The sequence below is a fragment of the Balaenoptera acutorostrata genome, chromosome 13 (assembly GCF_949987535.1).
Source record: "Balaenoptera acutorostrata chromosome 13, mBalAcu1.1, whole genome shotgun sequence".
Classification (NCBI taxonomy): Eukaryota; Metazoa; Chordata; class Mammalia; order Artiodactyla; family Balaenopteridae; genus Balaenoptera; species Balaenoptera acutorostrata.
In genome coordinates, this window is record NC_080076.1 from 45,301,037 (window position 1) to 45,323,880 (window position 22,844).

Genomic DNA, 22,844 nt, shown 5'->3' on the forward strand with positions numbered 1-22,844 from the left:
TTCTTTATTACATGTATTTTGAAGCCGTAGAGGTAAAGTGTTGTCTAGCTTCTGCCTTCAGGGCAACCCACCTGGAAAAATAGAAATCCAGGTGTTACTTGGCATCTGTATTTTTCATGTTACCCCTCTTTTATGTGTTCAGAAAATTTTTTTTTTTAATTCAGTGGTTTTGTGTGTTGACACTGGAAACATCATTAGATTTTCAACAGTGGCATATGTGTGAGTCTTTGTTTCTTTTTTTCAAAATCTTGTTTGGTTTTCTTTTGAAGGCCATGCAGAATTTTTGGAAATCAACTTAATGGGAGAAAAATTCTAAAAACTGTCATATATAATTCAAATATTTTACTAAGAATGTATCTTTTCATGTAACTTTTATAGCAGTAAATCATTTTTTTTAGTGTGATTCTTCAGTACTTTATATTTTATTTGTCACATAATAAAGCTCAAGGGACTCTAAACCACATTTGAAACTAAAAATGACAGTGAAAATCCTATAAGTTTGACTCATGGCTCAGTTTATCCTCTTGAAATAAAATTGTTGGTTTTTTTTTTTTTATAATTTATGTTCTTTTTTTTAAAAGTGTATTTATTTATTTATTTTTAATTTATTTTATTTTTGGCTGCGTTGGGTCTTTGTTGCTTCGTGCAGGCTTTCTCCAGTTGCAGCAAGCGGGGGCTACTCTCTGTTGCGGTGTGTGAGCTTCTCATTGCGGTGGCTTCTCTTGTTGCGGAGCATGGGCTCTAGGCAAGTGGACTTCAGTAGTTGTGGCACGCAGGCTCAGTAGTTGTGGCTTGTGGCTCTAGAGCACAGGCTCAGTAGTTGTGGCGCATGGGCTTAGTTGCTCTGCGGCATGTGGGATCTTCCTGAACCAGGGATCGAACCCGTGTCCCCTGCATTGGCAGGCAGATTCTTAACCAGTACGCCACCAGGGAAGTCCCAAATTGTTGGATTTAACATGACATTTACACCTGGTGAAAATCATCCCTTTATTTTAATAGTTGATGTGAAGCATACAGTGCAAATCATTGCACATTAATTATCAGAGCATTTTCTCATTGGAGAAAGAAACTGTTGTGTACCTGAGTCCAGCTGGTAAGAGAAAGGGAACTAATTGAGGAAGGAAATAAGTCAAAGTCATATTTTTCATGAGGCTTCTATCTGTACAATACTATCCTGATCCTTTATGTTTATCCTCATCCGCTCATCCCAACTTCCTTACAGTATTATCACCATCATTTTAAATGTGAGAATTCTGAGGCTCAAAGACGTTAAATAATTTGCCCAGAGTCATATAGTTAATAAATATTAGAATCTCAATTCAAACCTAAATCTGGCTCCAACTCTTAGGCTATTGAGATCCCAAACTGCCTTCCACCTAACATGTGGAATCATCATACATTCATTTGAATTAGTGAAAGCAAAGAGCTGGGGGCAGGGCAAGGAGGAGGGATCCTAGGAATGTGCCTGGTGATTTGGCCTTTGCCTGCCCTCCCTTTTCAGAGCTTGGTGTCTGGAGGAGGCTGGGATGATGCCTGCATGTTTCGATGCTTGGTCTCTGCGTGATTTTATGGTATAACATTGCCTCGCACCATGTGATAAATAACACATGTTGCACCAACCAAATGCATCATCTTACGTTCACTGTCCAACACTGGAGAACACACGGGCTGTATCAGACTTATGGAGAGAGGAATGTCTATATTCTGTCTTTTAATGGATTGGCAAAGTTTAATTTTCCTGTGTGAATCTGAGCCCCCTCCCTCGCCTGCCAGAAATGTGATTCCATGGTATGTGCCAGGCACTGTACTAAGAGATTTAGTATATTGTCAGTGTTTGTAGAAATACTGATACTGCAATTGCTCACCTGTTTTTCTAAAAATCACTTGACATAGAATTCTTATCTTTTAAATATTAGGTACAGTATAGTATTTCAGAGCAGAAAATTTCAGATTTGACTTAAGTAGGCATACTTCTGTTTCCTACAGCAGAAGCCTATTATTCCTGGTAAATCTACTGTTGAAAAGGGAGTCCTTTGTCCCAGGGTTCATTTGAAAAGAGGTAATCATATATCCTTAATCTCTCTCTTTTTTAAACATCTTTCTCTTTCGTTTTATACATTCCTTTTTGCTTAGATTTCACCATGAAGTTCTTTGACTCCCTTACCATTTAGTGTTTTGTCTAAATTCATCTCTTATTTCTTTCTCTTCTGGTTGGGATTTCACAGTAAACCGTAAAATGTAAAAACTCTTTCACTTGCTTAGAACCCAAGGTTGCAGTTTTTGGGCCTTTGAACAGAGTATTCATCTAAAGAAGGGATCTTAGTGTAGATTTGTGGATGTTTGTTTAGGGCGGGAAGAGATCAGTAGGTGATACTTGAAAAAACAGCCTTTCTAAATACTCTGCTTTCCTCGAGGGGCTTAAATATTGAATGAGACCGTAGTGCTTAATTTATACTTAGACTTATTTAATGTGAATGCTCACCCATTTCTACCCAAGATTGTTCATTCAGAAAGCGCTTATTATATACCTGTTCTACACCCGGTGGTCTTGTGGAATGCAAACGAGAGGAGAAATAGAAATGATGTTGGGCCTGAAGAGGTGATGATCTGGTTGAGGTGACAGGGTTCCTCGTTTCATGTCTGTGCACTCAAAGTAAGGACAGGTGCAGATTTAATAGTTCTTAGCATTTGTTTCATCTTTCTAAACTTTAGATACTTTTAGTCAATAGAAGAACTAGACATCACTTTTAGATTAGTCAGCATGCTATGACAGCAGATATTTGGCTTCACTTAATCAGAATATTTTACAAGAATAAAAATATCCTGGGGGCTTCAGTTGCTTTCTTTGACATTCTTACTCATTTTCAGAAAACAGGGACCTCTTAATCATGGGTTACACTAGAATTTCTGTGCTGCAGGTTCATGGCCAAAGTGAGATACAAGGGGAGGAGTTGAAGGTTAGTTACTGGGTCTTGATTCTTAGTAATTGGTCAAATGGATGCTTCACCCACAGGCTGTGGAGTGACTTTTCCTTTCTCTGGCACTCAGCAAGTGGTATCATTGAGGTACTTGACATTAAATTCTTCTGTTGATTGTAAATTCTAGGAAATTCTAGGAAAGCTGTTTCACTGTTTTTCTCAAGATTTCTTTTTGCCATTAATATAAGAACACTTACTATTTTTCTCTCTGCATTAGGAATACTTGATATTACCCCATTTAGAGCCATACCCCTGACTTAGATTCATAGATAACTTAGAGCCAAAGCTCATAATATACGTGAATTTAACTATCCAAATGTAAGTTAACATTTAACTCTTATCTGTAATTAGGTACAAGTAAAGAGTTCTATTAAATGTGTGACAATATTTTTAGCAATTTTTGAGTAATGTGCTGGTCTTTATGAAGTAAACTTGAGTTAGTAATAGTAATACAGTCTCTGTACCCACAAACCAGTTAGGAAGCTTGAAAGAAATTATCAAAAGCATAATATTGATGAATGCTGTTTCCTGCAAACTCCGGGGGATTATTTTGAAGTAAAAAATCATTAGATACCAGCCGTTGTTCAGATTTTACAACCGGGAGCTAGGCTTAGACAGTACTTCCTTAGATAGGCATCTTTAATACAATCGGTTTCTTAAAGATGAAAAATAAAAATTATTTTCTGTTTTGAAACTAGTTTACATATTTTTATTGTATAATGCAGGCACCACAATTCTTAATTTATTTTAATACTCCTGTATCATTTTAGGCTTGAGTTTGGCTGCACGTCACAGAGACCCAAAGACCAAAAGTTCAGGTTGGGATGTTGCCCAAGGTGACAGGGGCCTGTTTTTGTTATTGTTGTTGTTGTTTTTCAGTTGCTATGTCATGCACTCAATTTCAGCCCTAAGTTCCCTTCAAGGTCTGAGATGGTCACTACCATTCCAGTTCTAATAATCACCTCCATATTTCATCCATCAGGAAAAATAAAGAGGGAAAAGAAAGGCACATTCCCTCCAAAGAAACATCTTGATTGCCACTTAACGTTCAGTGTGGTACTGGAGATTCTAGCCAGAGGTATTAGGCAAGAAAAGAGGGGAAAAAATGGCATCCAGGTTGGAAAGGAAAAAGTATAACTATATCTATTTACAGATGACATGAACTTGTATATAGAATATCCTAAGGAATCTACCAAAGAAACTATTAGAACTAACAAGTTCAGCAAGATTTCAAGATATAATATCAGTATGCAAAAATCAATTGTTTCTCTACACTAGCAATGAACACTCCAAAAATGAAATTTTAAAATAATTCTATTTGTAATACCATCAAAAGAATAAAATACATAGGAATAAATTTAACAAAAACAGTGTAAGACTTGCACACTAAAAACTACAAAACATCACTGAAATAAAGATTTAAATAAATGGGAAGACATCCTATGTTCATGGATCAGAAACATTAATACTGTTAAGATGACAGACAGTTCTCCCCAAATTGATCTATAGATTGAACACAATCCCTATCACAATCCTAGCTTTTGAGACAAGAACTGGTAAGCCGATCCTAAAATTTACATAGAAATGCAAGGGACCCAGCAAAACCACAAGAGTCTTGAACAAAGTTGGAAGACTCACATTTCTCAATTTCAAAACTTATTACAAAGCTACAGTAATTAAGACAGTGTGGTTCTAGCATAAAGATAGATGTATAGGGCAATGGAATAGTATTGGGAAACCAGAAATAAACCCTTACATTTATGGTCAATTGGTTTTTGACAGGGAGGCAAGACAGTTCAATGAAGAAAGAGTAGTCTTATCAACTGGTGCTTGGATAACTGGATAGCCACATGAAAAAGAACAAAGTTGGACCCCTACTTACAGCATGCACAAAAGTTAATTCAAAATGGATCATAAACCTAAATATAAGAGCTAAAAGCTATAAAATGTTTTATAAAACATTTTAAATCTTCATGATGCATGGGTTATGCAGAAATTTTTCACATATAACACGCAAAGCACAAAATTAAAAATAAATTTGACTTCATCAAAATTAAAAAATTTTGTGGCTCAAAGGACACTATCAACAGAGTGAAAGTATAGTTCATGTAATGTGAGAAAATATTTTCAAATCGTATGTCTGATGAGGAACTTGTATCCAGAATGTTAAAAAAAAAAAAAAAAAAGACTCTTACAACTCGGCATTAAAGACAAGCAACCAAATTTAAAATTGGGCAAATGGGAGGGAGGAGATATGGGAACGTGTGTATATGTGTAGCTGATTCACTTTGTTATAAAGCAGAAACTAACACACCACTGTGAAGCAATTATACTTCAATAAAGATGTTTAAAAAATAAAAATAAAAAATAAAATAAAATTGGGCAAAGGATTTGAATAAACATTTCTCGAAAAAAGATACACGAATGGCCAACAAGCACATGAAAAGATGCTCAACATCACTAATCATTAGGTAAATACAAGTCAAAGCCACAGTGAGACACACTTCACACCCACTAAAATGCCTATAATTTAAAAGATGGATAATAGCAAGTGTTGGAGTATGTGGAGTCCCTGGAACTCTCATTCATTGCTAGTGGGAATGTAAAATGGTGTAGCCAATTTGGAAAAAATCAGGGAGTTCTCAGAAAGTTAAATATAGAGTTACCATATGACCCAGCAATTCTACCCCAGGTATATATCTGAGAGAAATGAAAACATATGTCCATACAAAAACTTGTATACTGATGTTCAAATCAGCAGTATTCAATAACTGCCAAGATTGTAAACAGTCCAACTGTCCATCCTCTGATGATTGGACAAATAAAACGTAGTATATCCATATAATCAGATATTATTTGGCCATTAAAATGAAGTACTGATGCATGCTACAACATAGATGAACCTTGAAAACATGCTAAATGAAAGAAGGCAGACAGAAAAGCTCAAATATTTTATACCTCCATTCATATGAAATTTTCAGAATAGGCAAATTTATAGATACAGAAAGTAGATTAGTGGTTGCCTAAGTCTGGGGTGGGGAGTAGGGAATAATTGTTAATGGGTTTGAGGTTTCTTTTGGGGTGATAGAAATGTTCTGTAATTCAACACTAGTGATGATTGCACAGCTCTGTGAATATACTAAAAGCATTGAATTATAAACTACAATCAGTTAACTTTCTGGTATATTAAAGATTTTAAATCTATATGTATATCTTGGAAGTTACATATACTACTTGCACTACATCCCATTGGCTATAACCTAGTTACTGTGTTACACCTACTTGTTATGGGTCCTGGGAACAGTATTCTGTATTCTGGGCAGCCATGTGCCCAGCTAATGTAAGAGGACTGTTACTGAGGACAAGGAGTGAGTGAGGTATTACTGGATGTCTAGCAATCTTTGCCACTTTTCCAAGTTAAAGGTGAATCATAACCAAAAAAAAACTGCTACAAGTTATTATGGTTAAGTCAAACAATCATGTTGATATAAAGCTTCCTATTAGCCTGAAATAATAACCTGTTTGTTTTTCTTTTTAAAGATTTTACATACAAAGAGGATGCAAAGGGCTCATGAGTACCAGTGATCCCCTGGTGGTGTCTTTATGAAACCTGTTCCTCCCAAAATTTATGGCTGTGGTAACCAAGTTGATCGTTACAGCCTCCTCTACTTTATTTATTGAAAAAGTTCTGACACTTTTAAGAATTTTTGAGAAGTCTATAAATGCCATTTCAGAACACACAGTGAAATCAATAATAATTCTTTTAATTATTGAGATATAATAAATGTCAAAAATAAGGAAAGCATATTGTTTTCTGTATAAAGGAATTAGTCTTTTCAAGTTGTTGTTTTTTTGTTTTTTTGTTTTGTTTGTTTTTTTAGCATTTAAAATTACTAAACCAGGATTAATGGGATGGATTATTTCAGCACCTAAGGAAAAAAACGGGAACATTTTTTAAGTTTCAGGGAATGGATTTCTCTTTTGAAATAGTTTATTGGCTCAAATGCTAAAAAGTTACTTTAGAAAATATTAAAATGAAAAAAATAATTTCATGTGTATGCTATAAAGCTTCATTATTTTCAATTGATTGGGAAATTTGGTAGGAGGCCAGAGAGAACTGGCAAAACATAACATTTTATTTTTTTTTATTGAAATATAGTTGATTTACAATGTTGTGTTAGTTTCAGGTGTAGTTACAATTACACATATGTATATATTACATGTATATGTAATTACAGTTACATGTATTCAGTTACATATATATTCTTTTTCAGATTCTTTTCCATTATAGGTTATTACAAGATGTTGAATATTGTTCCCTGTGCTGTTTTTCTATTTTATATATAGTAGTGTGTATCTGTTGATCCCAGACTCCTAATTTATCCCTCCCCCTCACCTTTCCCCTTTGGTAACCATAAGTTTGTTTTCTATGTCTGTGAGTCTCTTTCTGTTTTGGAAATAAGATCATTTGTATCATATTTTTATAGATTCCACGTGTGAGTGATATCATACGATAGTTGTCTTTCTCTGACTTACTTCACTCAGTATTATAATCTCTAGGTCCATCCATGTTGCTGCAAATGGCATTATTTCATTCTTTTTTATGGCTTAGTAATGTTCCATTGTATATATGGACCACATCTTCTTTATCCATTCCTCTGTTGATGGACATTTAGGTTGCTTCTATGTCTTGGCTATTTTAAACTGTGCTGCAGTGAACATTGGGGTGCGTGTATCTTTTCAAATTAGAGTTTTCATCATTTCCTGATACAAGCCCAGGAATGGGATTGCTGGATCATATGGTAACTCTATTTTCAGTTTTTAAAGTAAGCTCCATACTGTTCTCCATAGTGGCTGTATCAATTTACATTCCCACCAACGGTGTAGGAGGGCTCCATTTTCTCCACACCCTCTCCAGCATTTATTATTTGTAGACTGTTTCATGATGGCCATTCTGATTGGTGTGAGGTGATACTTCATTGTAGTTTTGATTTGCATTTCTCTAATAATTAGTGATGTTGAGCATCTTTTCATGTGCCTGTTGGCCATCTGTATGTCTTCTTTGGAGAAATGTCTATTTTGATCTTCTGCCCGTTTTTTGATTGGGTTGTTTGTTTTTTTGATGTTGAGCTGTGTGAGCTGTTTGTATATTTTTGAAATTAATCCCTTGTCAGTCACATTTTTTGTGAATATTTTTTCCTATTCTGTAGGTTGTCTTTTCATTTTCTTTATGGCTTCCTTTGCTGTGTAAAAGCTTTTGAGTTTGATTAGGTCCCATTTGTTTATTTTTGCTTTTATTTCCATTAGTCTAGGAAACGGATCCAAAAAAATATTGCTGCAATTTATGTCAAAAGTATTCTGCCTATGTTTTTCTCTAGGAGTTTGAGAGTATATGGTCTTACATTTAGGTCTCTAATCCATTTTGAGTTTGTTTTCGTATATGGTGTTAGAGAATGTTCTAATTTTATTCTTTTACATGTAGCTGTCCAGTTTTCCCAGCAACACTTGTTGTAGAGACTGTCTTTTCTGTATTGTATATTCTTGCCTCCTTTGTTGTAGATTAATTGACCATAAGTGCATGGGTTTATTTCTGGGCTTTCTATTCTGTTCCATTGATCTATGTGTCCATTTTTGTACCAGTACCATACTAAAACATATAAAATTTGAAAGGAGATATAGGCATTTAATCTCAAGTACTGTTTCAACAGAGAGATAAATTTATTATTTATTTTTGGTAGTTATGTTGTAGTGATTAAGAGCATAAGCTTTGGGGGAATTCCCTGGCAGTCCAGTGGTTGGGACTCTGCACTTTCACTGCCGAGGACCCAGGTTCCATCCCTGGTTGGGGAACTAGGATCCCGCAAGCTGCAAGGCATGGCCAAAAAAGAACATAGCTTTGGAATCCTTCTGACATAGTCCTGAATCCGCACTTTTCTGCTTATTAAATCTGTGAGCTTAGACTACACTTAGCATTCTGAACCTTAATTTTTCTTACCTGTAAAGAAGGAACAATACCTACCTCATAATGTTACTGTATTACATTGAAATAATATATGCAAAGTATTTAGTGTCCAATGTACTGTTGGCACTTAATAAATGTTTGTTTTATTATCATTGAAATATAATCATTAAGATAGAATGAGGTATTTGAAAATCTCTTTGCAAATAAGTGGGAAACATTTTTATGGAACCCTGTGTACAGTTGTCAACTTGGTATGAAATGCCTTTTTTTATTGGTAACTCAAAAGTGAACTTTATCTCATCTTGGGATGAACTATCAACTTCTCCATTAGTGAAGTTTTAACTAACGAAATTTTATTGCAGAGAATGGAGTAAACAGATGCTAATTCTAAGTTTCTTATATAAAATTTATTTTCTAGGAGAATGCATAGAAGGGCTGCGGGAAAATGACTACCTTCTGATTCATTCGTGCCGTCAGTGGACCACCATCACTGCCCATAGCTTGGAGGAGGGGCACTATGTCATTGGGCCAAAGATAGAGATTCCGGTACATTATGCAGGTAAAGCTCCTTTCAAGAGACAAGAAACAGCTAATGAAGGGTACTTGAATATGCTAATTTTCTCCTCCACAGTGAGAAAATAGGAATTGTCTATAAACTAGAGGGTATAATGACTTAGAAAAAGATGAACGAAACACTTTGGTTATTTTATCAGTGAAAGCTCAGATTCATTTTGTCATAGGCATTTCTAATTAATGCATGTAGTTAAGCGTGGATTCTTAAGCACAGATTCTTATTAGATATTTATAAAATGAAATTGGTACAAACACAAAGATCATCTCTGGAATGACAGTCCATATGCATAGCCAGCCTCTGAACACCAGTATCTCTGAATAAACCTGAGCACGATTTGTGATGTCATGGTTTCACAAGATACCATTTCACAAACAAGCATTGTGGTCTGGTTTTAAAAGTATTGGATTGAAAGGTCAGATACCTGAACATGTCCCTCTTTGCAAGGAAGCGTTTAGAATACAGGCAGCAGAGGTGACCTCACTGCTTAGTTAAATCAGGATAATAGCAACCTTCTTGCCTCAGTTGGAACTCCATTCAGTGTAACAGTGTCATTTAACTAATTTTTATTAAGGGCTTTCTAAGTACCAGAACTGTTCTAGGAGTTTATGATACATCTAGTAGCTTGAATCCACTTTCAATAGTGGCGGCTTACAAATGCAGTTTTTAAAAAACGTTATGTATATATATTTCCTATACTTTCTTCTGGTGCTTATAGTTCATTATGTGAAGGATCTTGACTTTTTCTCTACTGTTGTTAATTTTTCAAAAGTCTCTAGCAGGACACTGTAATGGATTAGCTATAAATTGTATAGCCCTAGACTGCCGTCATGTTTTTGAGTGACTCCTCTACATTGCCCAGAGAGTTGTCTGTTTGGAAAAGAGACCTTGCTCTATCCCCACTGTCTAGAACAGCAGCAAATGGTATGTGTTCAGTAAATATTTTTTGGATGAATGAATGGTTTGGTCCCCCTTTTATTCCTAGGAGTCTTCATTGCTAGATATGACCTAGAGATCACTAAACTTCTCAAAATCCTTCTTATTCCAGAAAAATTATAAGAAAGAATTTCTCTTGCCTGAAACCCTGTCCTGGAATTCTCTTACCCAGCTGTAGGAGTAGACTTCATAGAAAAAAGAGGAACATATAGCTACAGAAAGTATTAACGACTGTGAGATTGGGAGCCAGGCCAAAGGGGCAGAGAATGAGACAGACCCTCCACCTGCCCAGTCTCTCCTGCCAGTGGTCCCACAACAGGTGAGATCCATGCTAGTTTTAGCAGAACCCAAATTCTGTCCCTTGTGGAAAAACCGAGAAGGAAGGTGTAAGATTGTGATTCAAATATATGATTTTACCTAATCTGCTGTGTTCTTCTTTTAGTAGATTGAGTTTTAGTCTTTCCCCCAAACCCATTGCTCCGTGACATAGTTCGTCCCAAATGCATGCTGTCATTTGATCAGTTACTCAGATCTCTTTGGAGACTCCGTATGCCACTAGTCTCTTTGACTTACTTCTCAAAGCCCTCGTAGGGGCTGGTTCTAGTGCATTTCTTCAAACTTACCTTTTCTACTCTGAAGAGTGAGCCTTCCACTCTAGCTAGATTAGTCACCTCACTGTGTCCTGGATATCCTGAGTACTTTTCCATTTACACCATTCCCCGGCCGGAGTTGCCTTCCTTGGCCATGCTTTTATCAGAGCCTGTCATTGCGTCAGGAGGGTGCAGGTACCCCCGACTGTCGCCATATGGTCTTCGATGTACTTACCGTGTATCACATTCGTTTAGCACACGTCCTCAGGCTTCGTTCAGTTACCTTTTCCTACAAGCACACACATCTTCACTTGCCAGCTGCACTGTACACTTCCTTAACAAGTGAGACCAATTCTAAAAACCTTTGTGAGTCCTTAGGATCTGTACACAAAAGATACAGTTCTTTATGGCTGCAGATGCTTCACCTAGGGATCTCAAACTTGGCTGTACATTGGAATCACCTGGGGAGCTTTCAAAATGACTGATGCCCAGTTCCCACGTCCAAGGTTCTGGTAATTGGTTTTGAGTGTGGGCTGAGCATTAGGATTTTAATAGCTCCTCTTGTATGTAGTTAAATTATGCAGCCAAGGCTGGGAATCCTTTATTCTGGAATGGGCATTCACAGTGCCAGATGATAAGATTTCCCTAAACACCTGCAAATATTTGCAAATGTTTTATTGTTCTGAACATTTTTTTAAATAGACATTCACCTTCCACCGGGATAAAAGATATGGTATGTTCAACAGCTTACTCTTTATCTGCAGGGAGAATGATAGTACACTTAATTGGGAAACCCCAGGCCGTGTATTGCAAATGATACTTTTTTTTTTTAAAGTAAAATTGAGGTCCCAAGACTAAAAGGAAACATGAACACTAAGACTATACCACTTTACATGAAAAGAAAGAAAATATATTAAAGGAAGAAAAACTTGAAATAGAACTGTCTTAGTCAGTTCAAGCTGCTATAACAAGATACCATAGACTGGATAGATCATAAACAAAAGAAATTTATTTCTTGAGAAGTCCGAGATCAAGGTGCCAGTAGATCCGGTGTCTGGTGAGAACCCAATTTTCTGGTTTGCAGATGGTCATTTTCTTGCTGTGTCCTCACAAGTTAGAGAGAGAGAGAGAGAGAGAACAATCATCCTTCTCAAGTCTGTTCTTATAAGGGCACTAATATCATTCATGAGGACTCCACCCTCATGACCTAATTATTTCCTGAAGGCCGCACCTCCAAATTCCATTACATTGGGGATTTAGGCTTCAGCATCTGATTTTGGGAGGATGTAAACATTCAGTCCATAGCAAGCAACCAATGGTTTATGAGACATTTGATAAGATTATGTCAAAGAGCATCCTAGGGGATATTTTATTTCAAAGAATTTATTATCAGGTCCAGCCTTTGGAAGAAAGAGAGTATAAAGTAAATTGTGGAGACTAAAAATATCATTTATGTCTCTGGTTTATTAGTGTTCTAATTTTAATTCGTAGAAGAAACCCTTATTCATGCATGTTGTACTAATTTGTTGTAATTTCATTTAGGTTAAGAGTCATCACTCATTCTTTGAGGAAAATTAATAAATAATAATTAAATATGTTTAACATAGTAATAAACTCTACCAGCTTTGTAATCAGCCTAGTTGGATTCCTGGTTCTGCCACTTACTGTCTGTATTTGGGCAAGTTACTAAACCTCTCTGAATCTTAGTTTCCTCATCTGTAAAGTGGGGATAACTATAGTGCCTTTCTCTTCAGCTAGTTGTGAAGATTTAACGAGGTAATGCAAGTGAAGCACCTTTCTGAGCGCTTACTAATTCCAGGTGCTCCATAGTGTTAATGGTGGTGATTATGGTAATGATAGCAGTAAAATGTTTCTAAAGATTTAACTGTGTATTTTGAAGTACAGATTACAAGTTGAATTACTTTTCTGCTCATTAAAGCAGGCTGAATACTGATCCCCTCAATGTTGTTTTGGCTGCTGGGTTTTTTTGTTGTTGTTTTAAACTTTTTACTTTGAGGCTGCAATCGTATGATATATTCCTTTATACTATTTACCCATTTTTACCATCATTTGCCATGTTTGTTGTATTCTTTTTCTCCATCTCTTTCTCTGCACACACACACACACACACACACACACACACACACGCCCATATTATTTATTTATCCCGAATCATTGGAGAGCAGAGAGCACACATCCCCCTTAGACTTCATTATGTATTTCTTAAGAACAAGGATATCTTCTTTTTTTTTTATTTTATTTTATTTATTTATTTATGACTGTGTTGGGTCTCTTAGTTTTCGTGTGAGGGCTTTCTCTAGTTGCGGCAAGTGGGGGCCACTCTTCATCGCGGTGCGGGGACCGCTCTTCATCGCGGTGCGCGGGTCTCTCACTATCGCGGCCTCTCTTGTTGCGGAGCACAGGCTCCAGACGCGCAGGCTCAGTAGTTGTGGCTCATGGGCTTAGTTGCTCCGCGGCATGTGGGATCTTCCCAGACCAGGGCTCGAACCCGTGTCCCCTGCATTGGCAGGCGGATTCTCAACCACTGCGCCACCAGGGAAGCCCAGGATATCTTCTTATGTAACCACAGTACTGTTAACAAATTCAGGACATTTAATACTTTTATCTAATCTACGGTCCATGTTCCAGTTTTGTCACTTGTCCCAATAATATTTTTTCCCTCTAGGACAGCATCTAGTCTGGGACCCCTTATTGTATTTCCCTATCATGTCTCTTTAGTCTCCTTTAATCTGGGAAAGTTCCTTATCCTTCCCCTTATCCTTCCTTCCTTATGTGTTTTATGACTTTTTTTTTTGTTTTTTTTTGGCTGTGTTGGGTCTTCGTTGCTGTGCGCGGGCTTTCTCTAGTTGCAGCGAGTAGGGGCTACTCTTCGTCGTGGCACGCGGGCTTCTCATTGCGGTGGCTTCTCTTGTGGAGCACAGGCTCTAGGTGCGTGGGCTTCAGTAGTTGTGGCACACGGGCTCAGTGGTTGTGGCTCGCGGGCTCTAGAGCTCATGCTCAGTAGTTGTGGCACACGGGCTTAGTTGCTCTGCAGCATGTGGGATCTTCCGGACCAGGGCTCGAACCCGTGTCCCCTGCATTGGCAGACGGATTCTTAACCACTGCGCCACGAGGGAAGTCCCTATGACATTTTTGAAGAATATAGGCAAGTTGTTTTATAGAGTAGCCCTCAATTTGGGTTCCCCAGGCTGTTCATGATTAGATTGAGATTATGCACTTTGGGCTGGTTGTGTCCTCCTCAGGGAATCACATCTAGAGACACGGGATGTCCCTTTGCCCCTTATTGGTGACATTGATGTTGATCACTTGGTTAAGGTGTTGCCTGATTTCTCTGCTGTATAATTACCATGCTTTGTGTTACTGGGAAATTTGAAAGAAGGTTCTATGAGATTCTGTAGGTATCTTATTCCTTCTCTAACTCCCCCCCTTCTTTTGTTGAGCAGCTATTGATGTTTCCTGTCTGATTCAATTTTTACTTTGAAGGTGGCAAAACAGTGCATTTCTAACTTAACTCCATCATTCCTTCTTATATGTGTTGTCATTCTACTGTAAGGAAGAGCTGTTCCTTCCCTCCCATTGTTCAGTTAGTTACCTTTTATTATCAGCATGAAATTATGGATTCTTCCTTCAGGAAGGGGGTCGAAATATCTTCCTGTCCTTGTTTATTTTGATGCTCAAATTGTCTCATATTTTGCCATTTGGGTACAAGCTGGCCCATCTATCTTTATGGCATGCCCCCTTTTCCTTATTTTCTGGTATAGGTAGCAACCATTCTCAGTTAGTGTACCGTTTTCATCAGGGCCACTGCACTGTCCTATTCCAGGCAACGCTCCTTACTTTGTGGTCTCTGTAAATGGTGCCTCTTGGAGTTGTGCAGTGCACGGCCTAGGCAGTCGTACACAGCTCTATTCACATATATTCTGGAAAGTTGCGAAACTCAGCATTTTTAGAAAATCACAATTCAGAGTGCCTTTCCCATATTTTTTATCAGAGATTTTCATGAAATTCCTCATGTGAAAAGAAATAATTTCATAAAATTTTCAGAAAAGAGAAATATGACTTATGAAGTCCTTATCAGAATTATACTCTGATGTGGTGGTAATAAGAATCGCCTTACTCTGAATTCTGAAATTACTAGATGTGCTTTGAGAAAAAAAATAAAGACTTCACTCATTCTGACAAAGTAAGTTTTTTATTTGGGATAAAAGGAATTTTCTTGGTTTAACAAACAATTGATTCCAAGAGAGAGAATGTGTTCAGTCAGCATCAGCATCACATATTTTGCTAACAGCAGGGAAACCACTCAAGAAGAATTGGCATAGTGTTTAGAAAAATGCAGCTTTCAGACAACTTTTAGTCAAAAGGTATCACAGATCAGTTTTATCTAAACTCTGACTTCTTGTTGCTACCGAAAGGGCAAAGATTTCCTAAGGAATGTACAACACAGAATTCGGAATTTTTCTGCATTCTGTGTACTCAGACCATCTAAATTCCTGCCTGGCACTCCATCGGACACTGCTAACTCACCCTGCACGCTTCCTGACTTGTTAAACAAACAAACAAAAAAAAAAATCTATTTTTAAAAATTAGAAAAGGGAACCTAGTGCAACTTAATTATATCCAACAGTTTGTAAAGATGAACGATTTCCATTTTACAATTCACGTTTCTGTTCATCAAGTTCCTTGTGTCTCTGCAGCTCAGAGCGGTCAAGCTCGCGCATATCGCTTACACTAAAGCATGTGTCTCAGGGTTTATGCTGAACCCTTCTAGGGCCTTAAACCTAATTTGGTATTCACAATTTGACATTTTGTCCTTTAAAACTAATATAAACTTCAGGCTCCACAAAAAGCTGGATACGCCATTGCCTCTGGAATTTTATTTGCCCTTTTAAGCTCCAAGTTTCCAACCTATAAAATGAAGTTTTACCTTAGAAAATGTCGTGAAGATTCTCTGCGATCTAACTTGTGCAGCTGACTCAACACTGTCTCCGTCACAAGATGAGTACTAAATAATGTTACCTCCTCGTTATCACCTCTGTCGTGAAAACCAGAAAAAGCTCTCTCTAGAGACACAGCTCTGAGAAATCAAATGAATCAGAAGGAGAGGTGCCTGTACCCGTGATCCACCACTTGGGGAAGTAGTGGAATTCCGACCGGGTTTATGAAAATTTAAATCGGTTGACGGCGTGCATGGTGTTATCATCACCGAACAGATTGCTACTTGAATATAAGCATCTGAGATAAACTCCAGCCACGTTTGGCTTCTATTTTTAAATTCTCATCCTCCTGCAAATCTGGTGAATCTTTAACAAGCTAAAATGATCTCAGTACTGCCCTCCTAGCTACAGTATGTGCAGAAATAGGTAACAGTGGAGCCCAAGGTTGGTTAGAATTGCTTATGAAATCAGCAAGGCCCTTCTCAGCAAGCACCTGCATTTATATCAGCAGTACCTGTTTTTAAAAATGTAGGATGTGCAGTGTCTGTCTCTCGGGCAAAATTATAGTAATGTGGTATTCTAACATAACCTTGAATTGTAATTACTGAACAAAAGGAAATGTCGAAACAAGCTAATTTTATTCTCCTGGGTTGTGAGTTTAATTAGCGTGAATCATCTGTTTACAAAAGTAACTACTTTTGTAGAACATCTTGTGTACTTTCTCTATTACATGGGATAAAGCTTATGTGATAAAATGGAAAGTAACCAAATGGTCTTTTAAAAAGTCCTCAGGACCAATATAGTATGCCAAGGAACATTATCCCAACCAGTTTTGCCAGTAATAAATATTAGCTATCTAAGAAATAACCATTTTTTATAATTGAATCTTTAGGTCACAGATAGCAATAACTCAGATTTATGTAGTGCTTAGTATTCTCTTGTTAACTCAGCATTTTACTTGTGTACTTCTTCATGTAGCTTTCACAACAAACTCATGAGGCAGGTTCTGTTATTATCTGCATTTGTGCACAAGTGCAAACCAAGGTTCAAAGATGTTAAGGATCTTGTAATATTACACAGCTAATAGGTGTGATTTGAACCCAGGATATGCAACTCCAGAACCTGATTCCCTCACCACAATTCTCTGGAAAGTGCTAGAAGGCACTTTGCACAAGGAAGACATTCTAACCATCACACAGAAGAGAGATCTGTTAGAATTTGCTGGTAAATTGAGTAAAGCTTTTGCTTTTCTTTCCTTTCACGCACAGCTCCCCACTTGTAATCTGACTCTAGGGGAAAACTAAGGAAACATATATTTCTCTTGACCTTTTCCAGATTCATAAGTCGTCTGTGTACAGGTGACATTCCCATTTCTAAGTAAATTACAGGAAGGAGCAAAGACAGAAGAGCTTCCAGGAGAGCCTGTGGGAGATCGAGAGGATGCTGTGGGAACCTGGGGGCCTTCCTATCCAAGTCTGGAGGCCGGGGGAGAAGGTCTTTTAAGTGCAACTGAAGAAATTGGTGATATTCAAAAGGACAGACTCGGTGAATAAATGGCAGGAAAATTAGACTTCACCAGGGGATTAAAAATGAGTGGAAGGTGAGACAGCAACACAGATCAACTGTGTGTGTCAGTGTAGTAAAGAAAAGCTAAGGGAGAGGACATAGGAGTGAAAGGCTTCTAATATTCATTTTTTTAAGAATAATGGAGTCGGAAGCATCTTTCTCAGCCGGGGGGGATGACTCAGAAGAGAAAAGGGGGGAAACTAATTAAGTAACGTAATAGCCTGGTGTCTGGGAAATTGTCTCTGCCATTGATTTCCACCAGGGGCGTTGTTACCCTCTCCCTCTCTACTTCTTTGTTTCATGATGTAGTTGGTGTAGCTACTGTAACATAGTGTTTGTGGTCAGAGGTCCGGTGAATTGTATCTTTCACATTTGGGTATTCACCCAGATGTTTAAACTCAAAACAAAAGTAAAGAACTTATGTAAGCATCTACCTTTGATGGAAGAATGACTGGAGGACTGTCGCCAGCCTTTGGTATAGATTTCTAGTTTCACTTCTAAATGCTTAAGTATAATACCCCCAAGGAAATTTGAATATGAATGATATTCATGATGAGATGATTCTAGGGAATTATCTTGATTTTGTTAAGTATTGTTAGGTATGATACTAGTATTACAGTTTTGAAGGAAAACATCCTTATTTTTTAGAGACATAACTGAATTATTTAGGGGAGGGGAATATGATTATCATTTATAAAATACTTCAAAAACAAACAGATCAACATAGACAAATATTGGGCGGGCTGTTAAAGTTGTTCAGTCTAGGTGAAGGGTAGATGGTACAGTATTCATTTTCTGTATGTTTTGAAAATTTTTGTAATAAGGAAAAAAATTGACTCTCTGACGGCAACCAACAGCAAAGTTAATTGTCGTGTATAACTCTTCAGTGGTATTCTTACCAAAACCACTTCCGCCTCATTCCTTGAATCCTACTTATAGTCTTAGTAAGTTGTTCTGTTCCAGTGTCAAGTGTGGAAATAGCACAGTGAAAGGTGAACTCGGAAAGAAATGATTCTGTTTTCACCACATGGTGCAGCCATCCCAGCTTAGCAGCTACCTATGGAGACTTGATTGCTCCCAGCCTGGCCGGTTCCCAGGGGCTGACCCAGTTGGTGGTAGTGATTTAAGTATAAAGAGGGAAGGAGGTGTGTGGGTGTGTGATTTGGAAAGAAAGGAAATTCTTTTTTATTAGTTTCTCCTTAAAATAAGAGCTTTATGGGAGAAATGGAAAGGGGGAATATGAGTAAATACAGGGAAAGTTATTTGGTGTCACACTGTGGCTTTTCTTTTCTTTAAACATTAAAAAAATTTTATGTATGTATGTATGACTGTGTTGGGTCTTCGTTGCTCCACGCAGGCTTTCTCTGGTTGCAGCGAGTGGGGGCTACTCTTTGTTGCGGTGCGCAGGCTTCTCATTGCGGTGGCTTCTCTTGTTGCGGGGCACGGGCTCTAGGCGTGCGGCTTCAGTAGTTGCGGCACGCGGGCTCTAGAGCGCAGGCTCAGTAGTTGTGGCGCACGGGCTTAGTTGCTCCACGGCATGTGGGATCTTCCTGGACCAGGGCTCGAACCCGTGTCCCCTGCCTTGGCAGGCCGATTCTTAACCACTGCACCTGTGTGGCTTTTCTTGATCTATAAACGCTGGTAAAACAACGTTCATAAAAATTTGAGAATCCCTCGATTGCTGTTTTCACATTTTGGCCTGTTTACTCTCAGAATCCTTGAAAATCACACACTGCATCTACAACAGAAACTCTAGGATCCAAAACATAAAACAAAAACTCTGGTACGAAAACAGGGATGGTGTTTGGGGTTCAAAACTCCAAGGCTGTTGTTTTCTAATTTTTTTTTCTACTTCTCTGTCAGTACTGAATGGAAAGTTGGTACTTGAAAGGGATAACTCCAGCTTGAGTCTAATTTAACCTATGAGATAATGTGATTAACATCAGGTGGAAAGTTTAAACAAGCTGCCTGTAACCACGCTGTTAATGGGGTGTTTATAACATGGGTGGGGATGGGTTCGTCTCACTTCATAATTTGATTTCCATGTTGGATTTGTACCTACGAGAGGTGGTGTGACCTTTTAAAATGTTCCCTTTCAGCTTTTAGGGATTGCTTTGAGTTCTTTTTTCTTTGCGGAAAACAGACTTCTATGTTCCAAAACTGATCGCAATGCCGGTAAGTCTTCCTGAAGTCACTTCCCTCCATTTCTTAGAATTGGAATCACTTACCTTTATGACTCACCCTCCAGGGCAGTCGTATGCTGGTCTTCTGTTAAACCGCTTACCCAGCTGGGTAGTTGTCAGGAGGACTTGTCCACAGGAAAACGACAGACCACGTGTACCATGCGAACTTTTCTGACATTTAGGGCAAGAGGATAGATGATTCAGACACTCGCATGTGTGCTTTTCTGGAAGGTATACATTACCAAGGCCTCCAACCTGTTAGGACTGGTTTACAGAACATCATGGGGTTTGTCCCTAAGAGTGAGTCAAGCCAGTGAGTGAGTGTGAGACCAGCAAGAAACACAAAGCTTTTATCTTCTAGACGTTAAAAATCGTTGTAGGTAAATGAAATGCAGAGGTCGCATCAGTGTTTGAAATAGTCCATGTCTCCCCTCGTGTCATTTGCATCCCATGAGCTTAATACCCAGTGGCAGCTGTGTCTTTCCCTACAGCCCTTCACACCGTTTCATCACCCCAGCTTTCTTACTTGTAGTAATGAAGCCAGTCACCCAGGGAGGGAATTTCAGCCCTCCATCGCCTCATGCCCTTTCCTCTTTGCCCCTGAAAGTAATTGTGTGCCAAGTCTTATTGATGCCATCCCCACTGTCCCTGCCAGAGCTGCTTCCCCTTTCCAACCTGCTTTCACTGGGTCTCTGAAGACCCAAGTGCCTCCTTTCCAGCCCCCATCAGTCAGGTTATTTTTTCTCAACTAGAGCTGTTATTTCACCACCAGCTGGGACGTGTCAGAGGTGTCCTCCAGGTGGGTGCAGACTGTCGTCTAATCAGGGCCCTTCTGAGGGCTGACATCCATTCAACTATAAGAGCATGCTCTCCGGTACACACCCCTCTGGGCGCCAGCCCCACTGGCCTGTTTGTTGTTCCCCAGATGGGCCCCACCCACCCTGCCTCACTCTGTGCTGTTTCTAGTCCTTGGACGGCTCACACATCAGTCACCCCCCAGCTATGAGATCCTACCTCAAACACCACCTCCCCTCAAGAAGCTTTTCTCAATTTTCTACAATGTGTGTATAGATAAGGCCCTTCCTGTTTGGAATCCCTATAATAATTTGTGCTCAAGAGTGTTTATGTCTTGCTTTTATTCTCCTCCCTACTGAAGGCTCCTTGAGGACAGTCCTGTCTCTCACAGAATCTAGAACAGGCTTGGATAGTTTAAGAGCTCACTAAATATTTTTGAAGGAACTGAACCTGAGTCATCTTTAAAGAATGAACATTTTTTTTAGTCGGTTTACAAAGATGCCTGAGAATGCCTGGAGAACAGTCTGGTTCCCTTTTCCCTTGAAGCAGGCAAGTGTAGCTCTAAGCCCCTCCATGGATAGTAAGAGAGATAGATGATCATGATGCTGTGATAGAAGTGCAAACTGGTGAGTAAGGAGAGAGCAGTTCTGTCAGGGAGTGGGAGGTGAGGGTCCTCAGGTGACCATGGCAGGAAAGGGAGTCTAGACCAAGTGCCAGATTGAGCAAAGGTTTGGATTATGGGCAATAGTGAAGATAATTTAAATGGTTAGTGAGTTAGAGGGGGAAGGATGATTTAGGAAATAAGTTTCGAAAACCAGCTTGGAACAAATGTAAAGAGATTCAAATTCTAGGATGAATTATGGGAAGAGTAATCTCTATGCCTTGTGGGCATCCCTCCTAATCTGTGTCTCAAAAAGATTACAGGAGGCCACCACCTCCCATGCTGAGCCAGAATGGACGATGAGAAATCAGAGAAACAGGATAGGAAGTTGTTGAAATAACCTGATGAAAGATAATGAAGACCTGACCTAGGCTGGGGGAAGTGCTGATGAGGTAAAAGTTGATATCTAGATGCAGGGGACAAGGAAAAAGGAGAGAAAGATAATTCTGAGATTTTTTTTTTTTTTGGTCCAGTTTTTAAGGAAACAGACTTTTGTTTTTAACCTCCCAGACATAGGCCTTAGCTCATGGACTCTTTTTCCTAATGGCTTTCATTTATTTCTGCCATTTTCTTTTTTGCTAAAACATTCTTTGCCCTTAAAATAAATGTTGTCAACAAAATAAATGTCAACTTCTTCCTCGAAAGAAGTAGAGGAAAGAAGTAGAGTAGGAAAGTAAAGATTCAGATTTCTTTTAAAATGCTTTTGTGATCTTGTTGGGACACTCAGGGCCTTCCAGGAGAAGTTTCACATCATCTCAGGTACTTAGACTTCTTGATTGACAAGAATGTGCTTATCCTTTTAGTTCTTGAGCCTGCCAGGTACATCAGAGATAGGAGTTCCACAGAAAAAATGTGTTTGGAGTAAGGCATCAGGTGATAGGAGGGGAAAAAAAATATACAAAAATCTCAAGGACTAAAAGATTGATACCATAAAGATTTAACAGTTTTGCCTATATCTGGCAATTACTTATTTCCTACATCCAGTAGGAATTCTTTGTTCTATGTGTCAAACTAGGAAAGTTTGACGAATTGAATGAAATAGTCCAGTCGTATATTTTCAGTGCTTATGATAAAGACATTCCTCTGTGAAGAAGAACATGTGTGTTTTGGAGGTTGACTCGTTAAGATCAAAACATCTGTTATGGAATCTGTCACAATTCTTAATAACTCTGTTACTTTCTTTATTTAAGAAAAATAATGTTCGTTTTCTTTCACATAGACCAGTGGTTTTCAACCAAGTTTGAGCAAGCAAGTTGCTCAACCAAGTTGAGAGTTTGTACCCACCTCCCCTTCCCCAGCACATTTGGCAATACCGTGAGACGTTTTTGGCTGTTGCAACACGGGGAGGGGGGCTATTGTGACCCGGTGAGTAGAAACCAAGGATGCTGCTGACCATCCTATAATGCCTGGGACAGCCAGCACTACAGAGATGTCGGTGGTGCCGAGATGGAGAATCCCAGATAACAATAATAATGTTATTATTACGCTGTGTTATCAAAAAATATTTTATGCTGTGTTATCAAACAATCTCATTTTGCACAGAGGCTGCCAGGCAGACATTGTCTAGAAAAAAGTATCAGAGTTGATTTCTAAAACATAACAAGCTGTTGCCCAGACTGAAAAAAACATGTTAAACAGTTTGTG

At 38.5% G+C, this 22,844-nt stretch overlaps 1 protein-coding gene across 3 annotated transcripts in view; it reads left to right on the plus strand.

Annotated features, from left to right (window-relative positions):
* Positions 1-22,844, plus strand: part of GAREM1 (GRB2 associated regulator of MAPK1 subtype 1) — a 211,107-nt gene that overhangs the window by 57,646 nt on the left and 130,617 nt on the right. For 2 of the 3 annotated variants that reach the window (XM_007167049.2, XM_007167050.3), the window contains exon 2: positions 9,359-9,499. The exons of the other annotated variant lie outside the window; for it this stretch is intronic. In XM_007167049.2, coding sequence (XP_007167111.2) covers positions 9,359-9,499 — 141 coding nt within the window. The remainder of the gene's footprint in view (positions 1-9,358; positions 9,500-22,844) is intronic. 3 annotated transcript variants of the gene reach the window in all.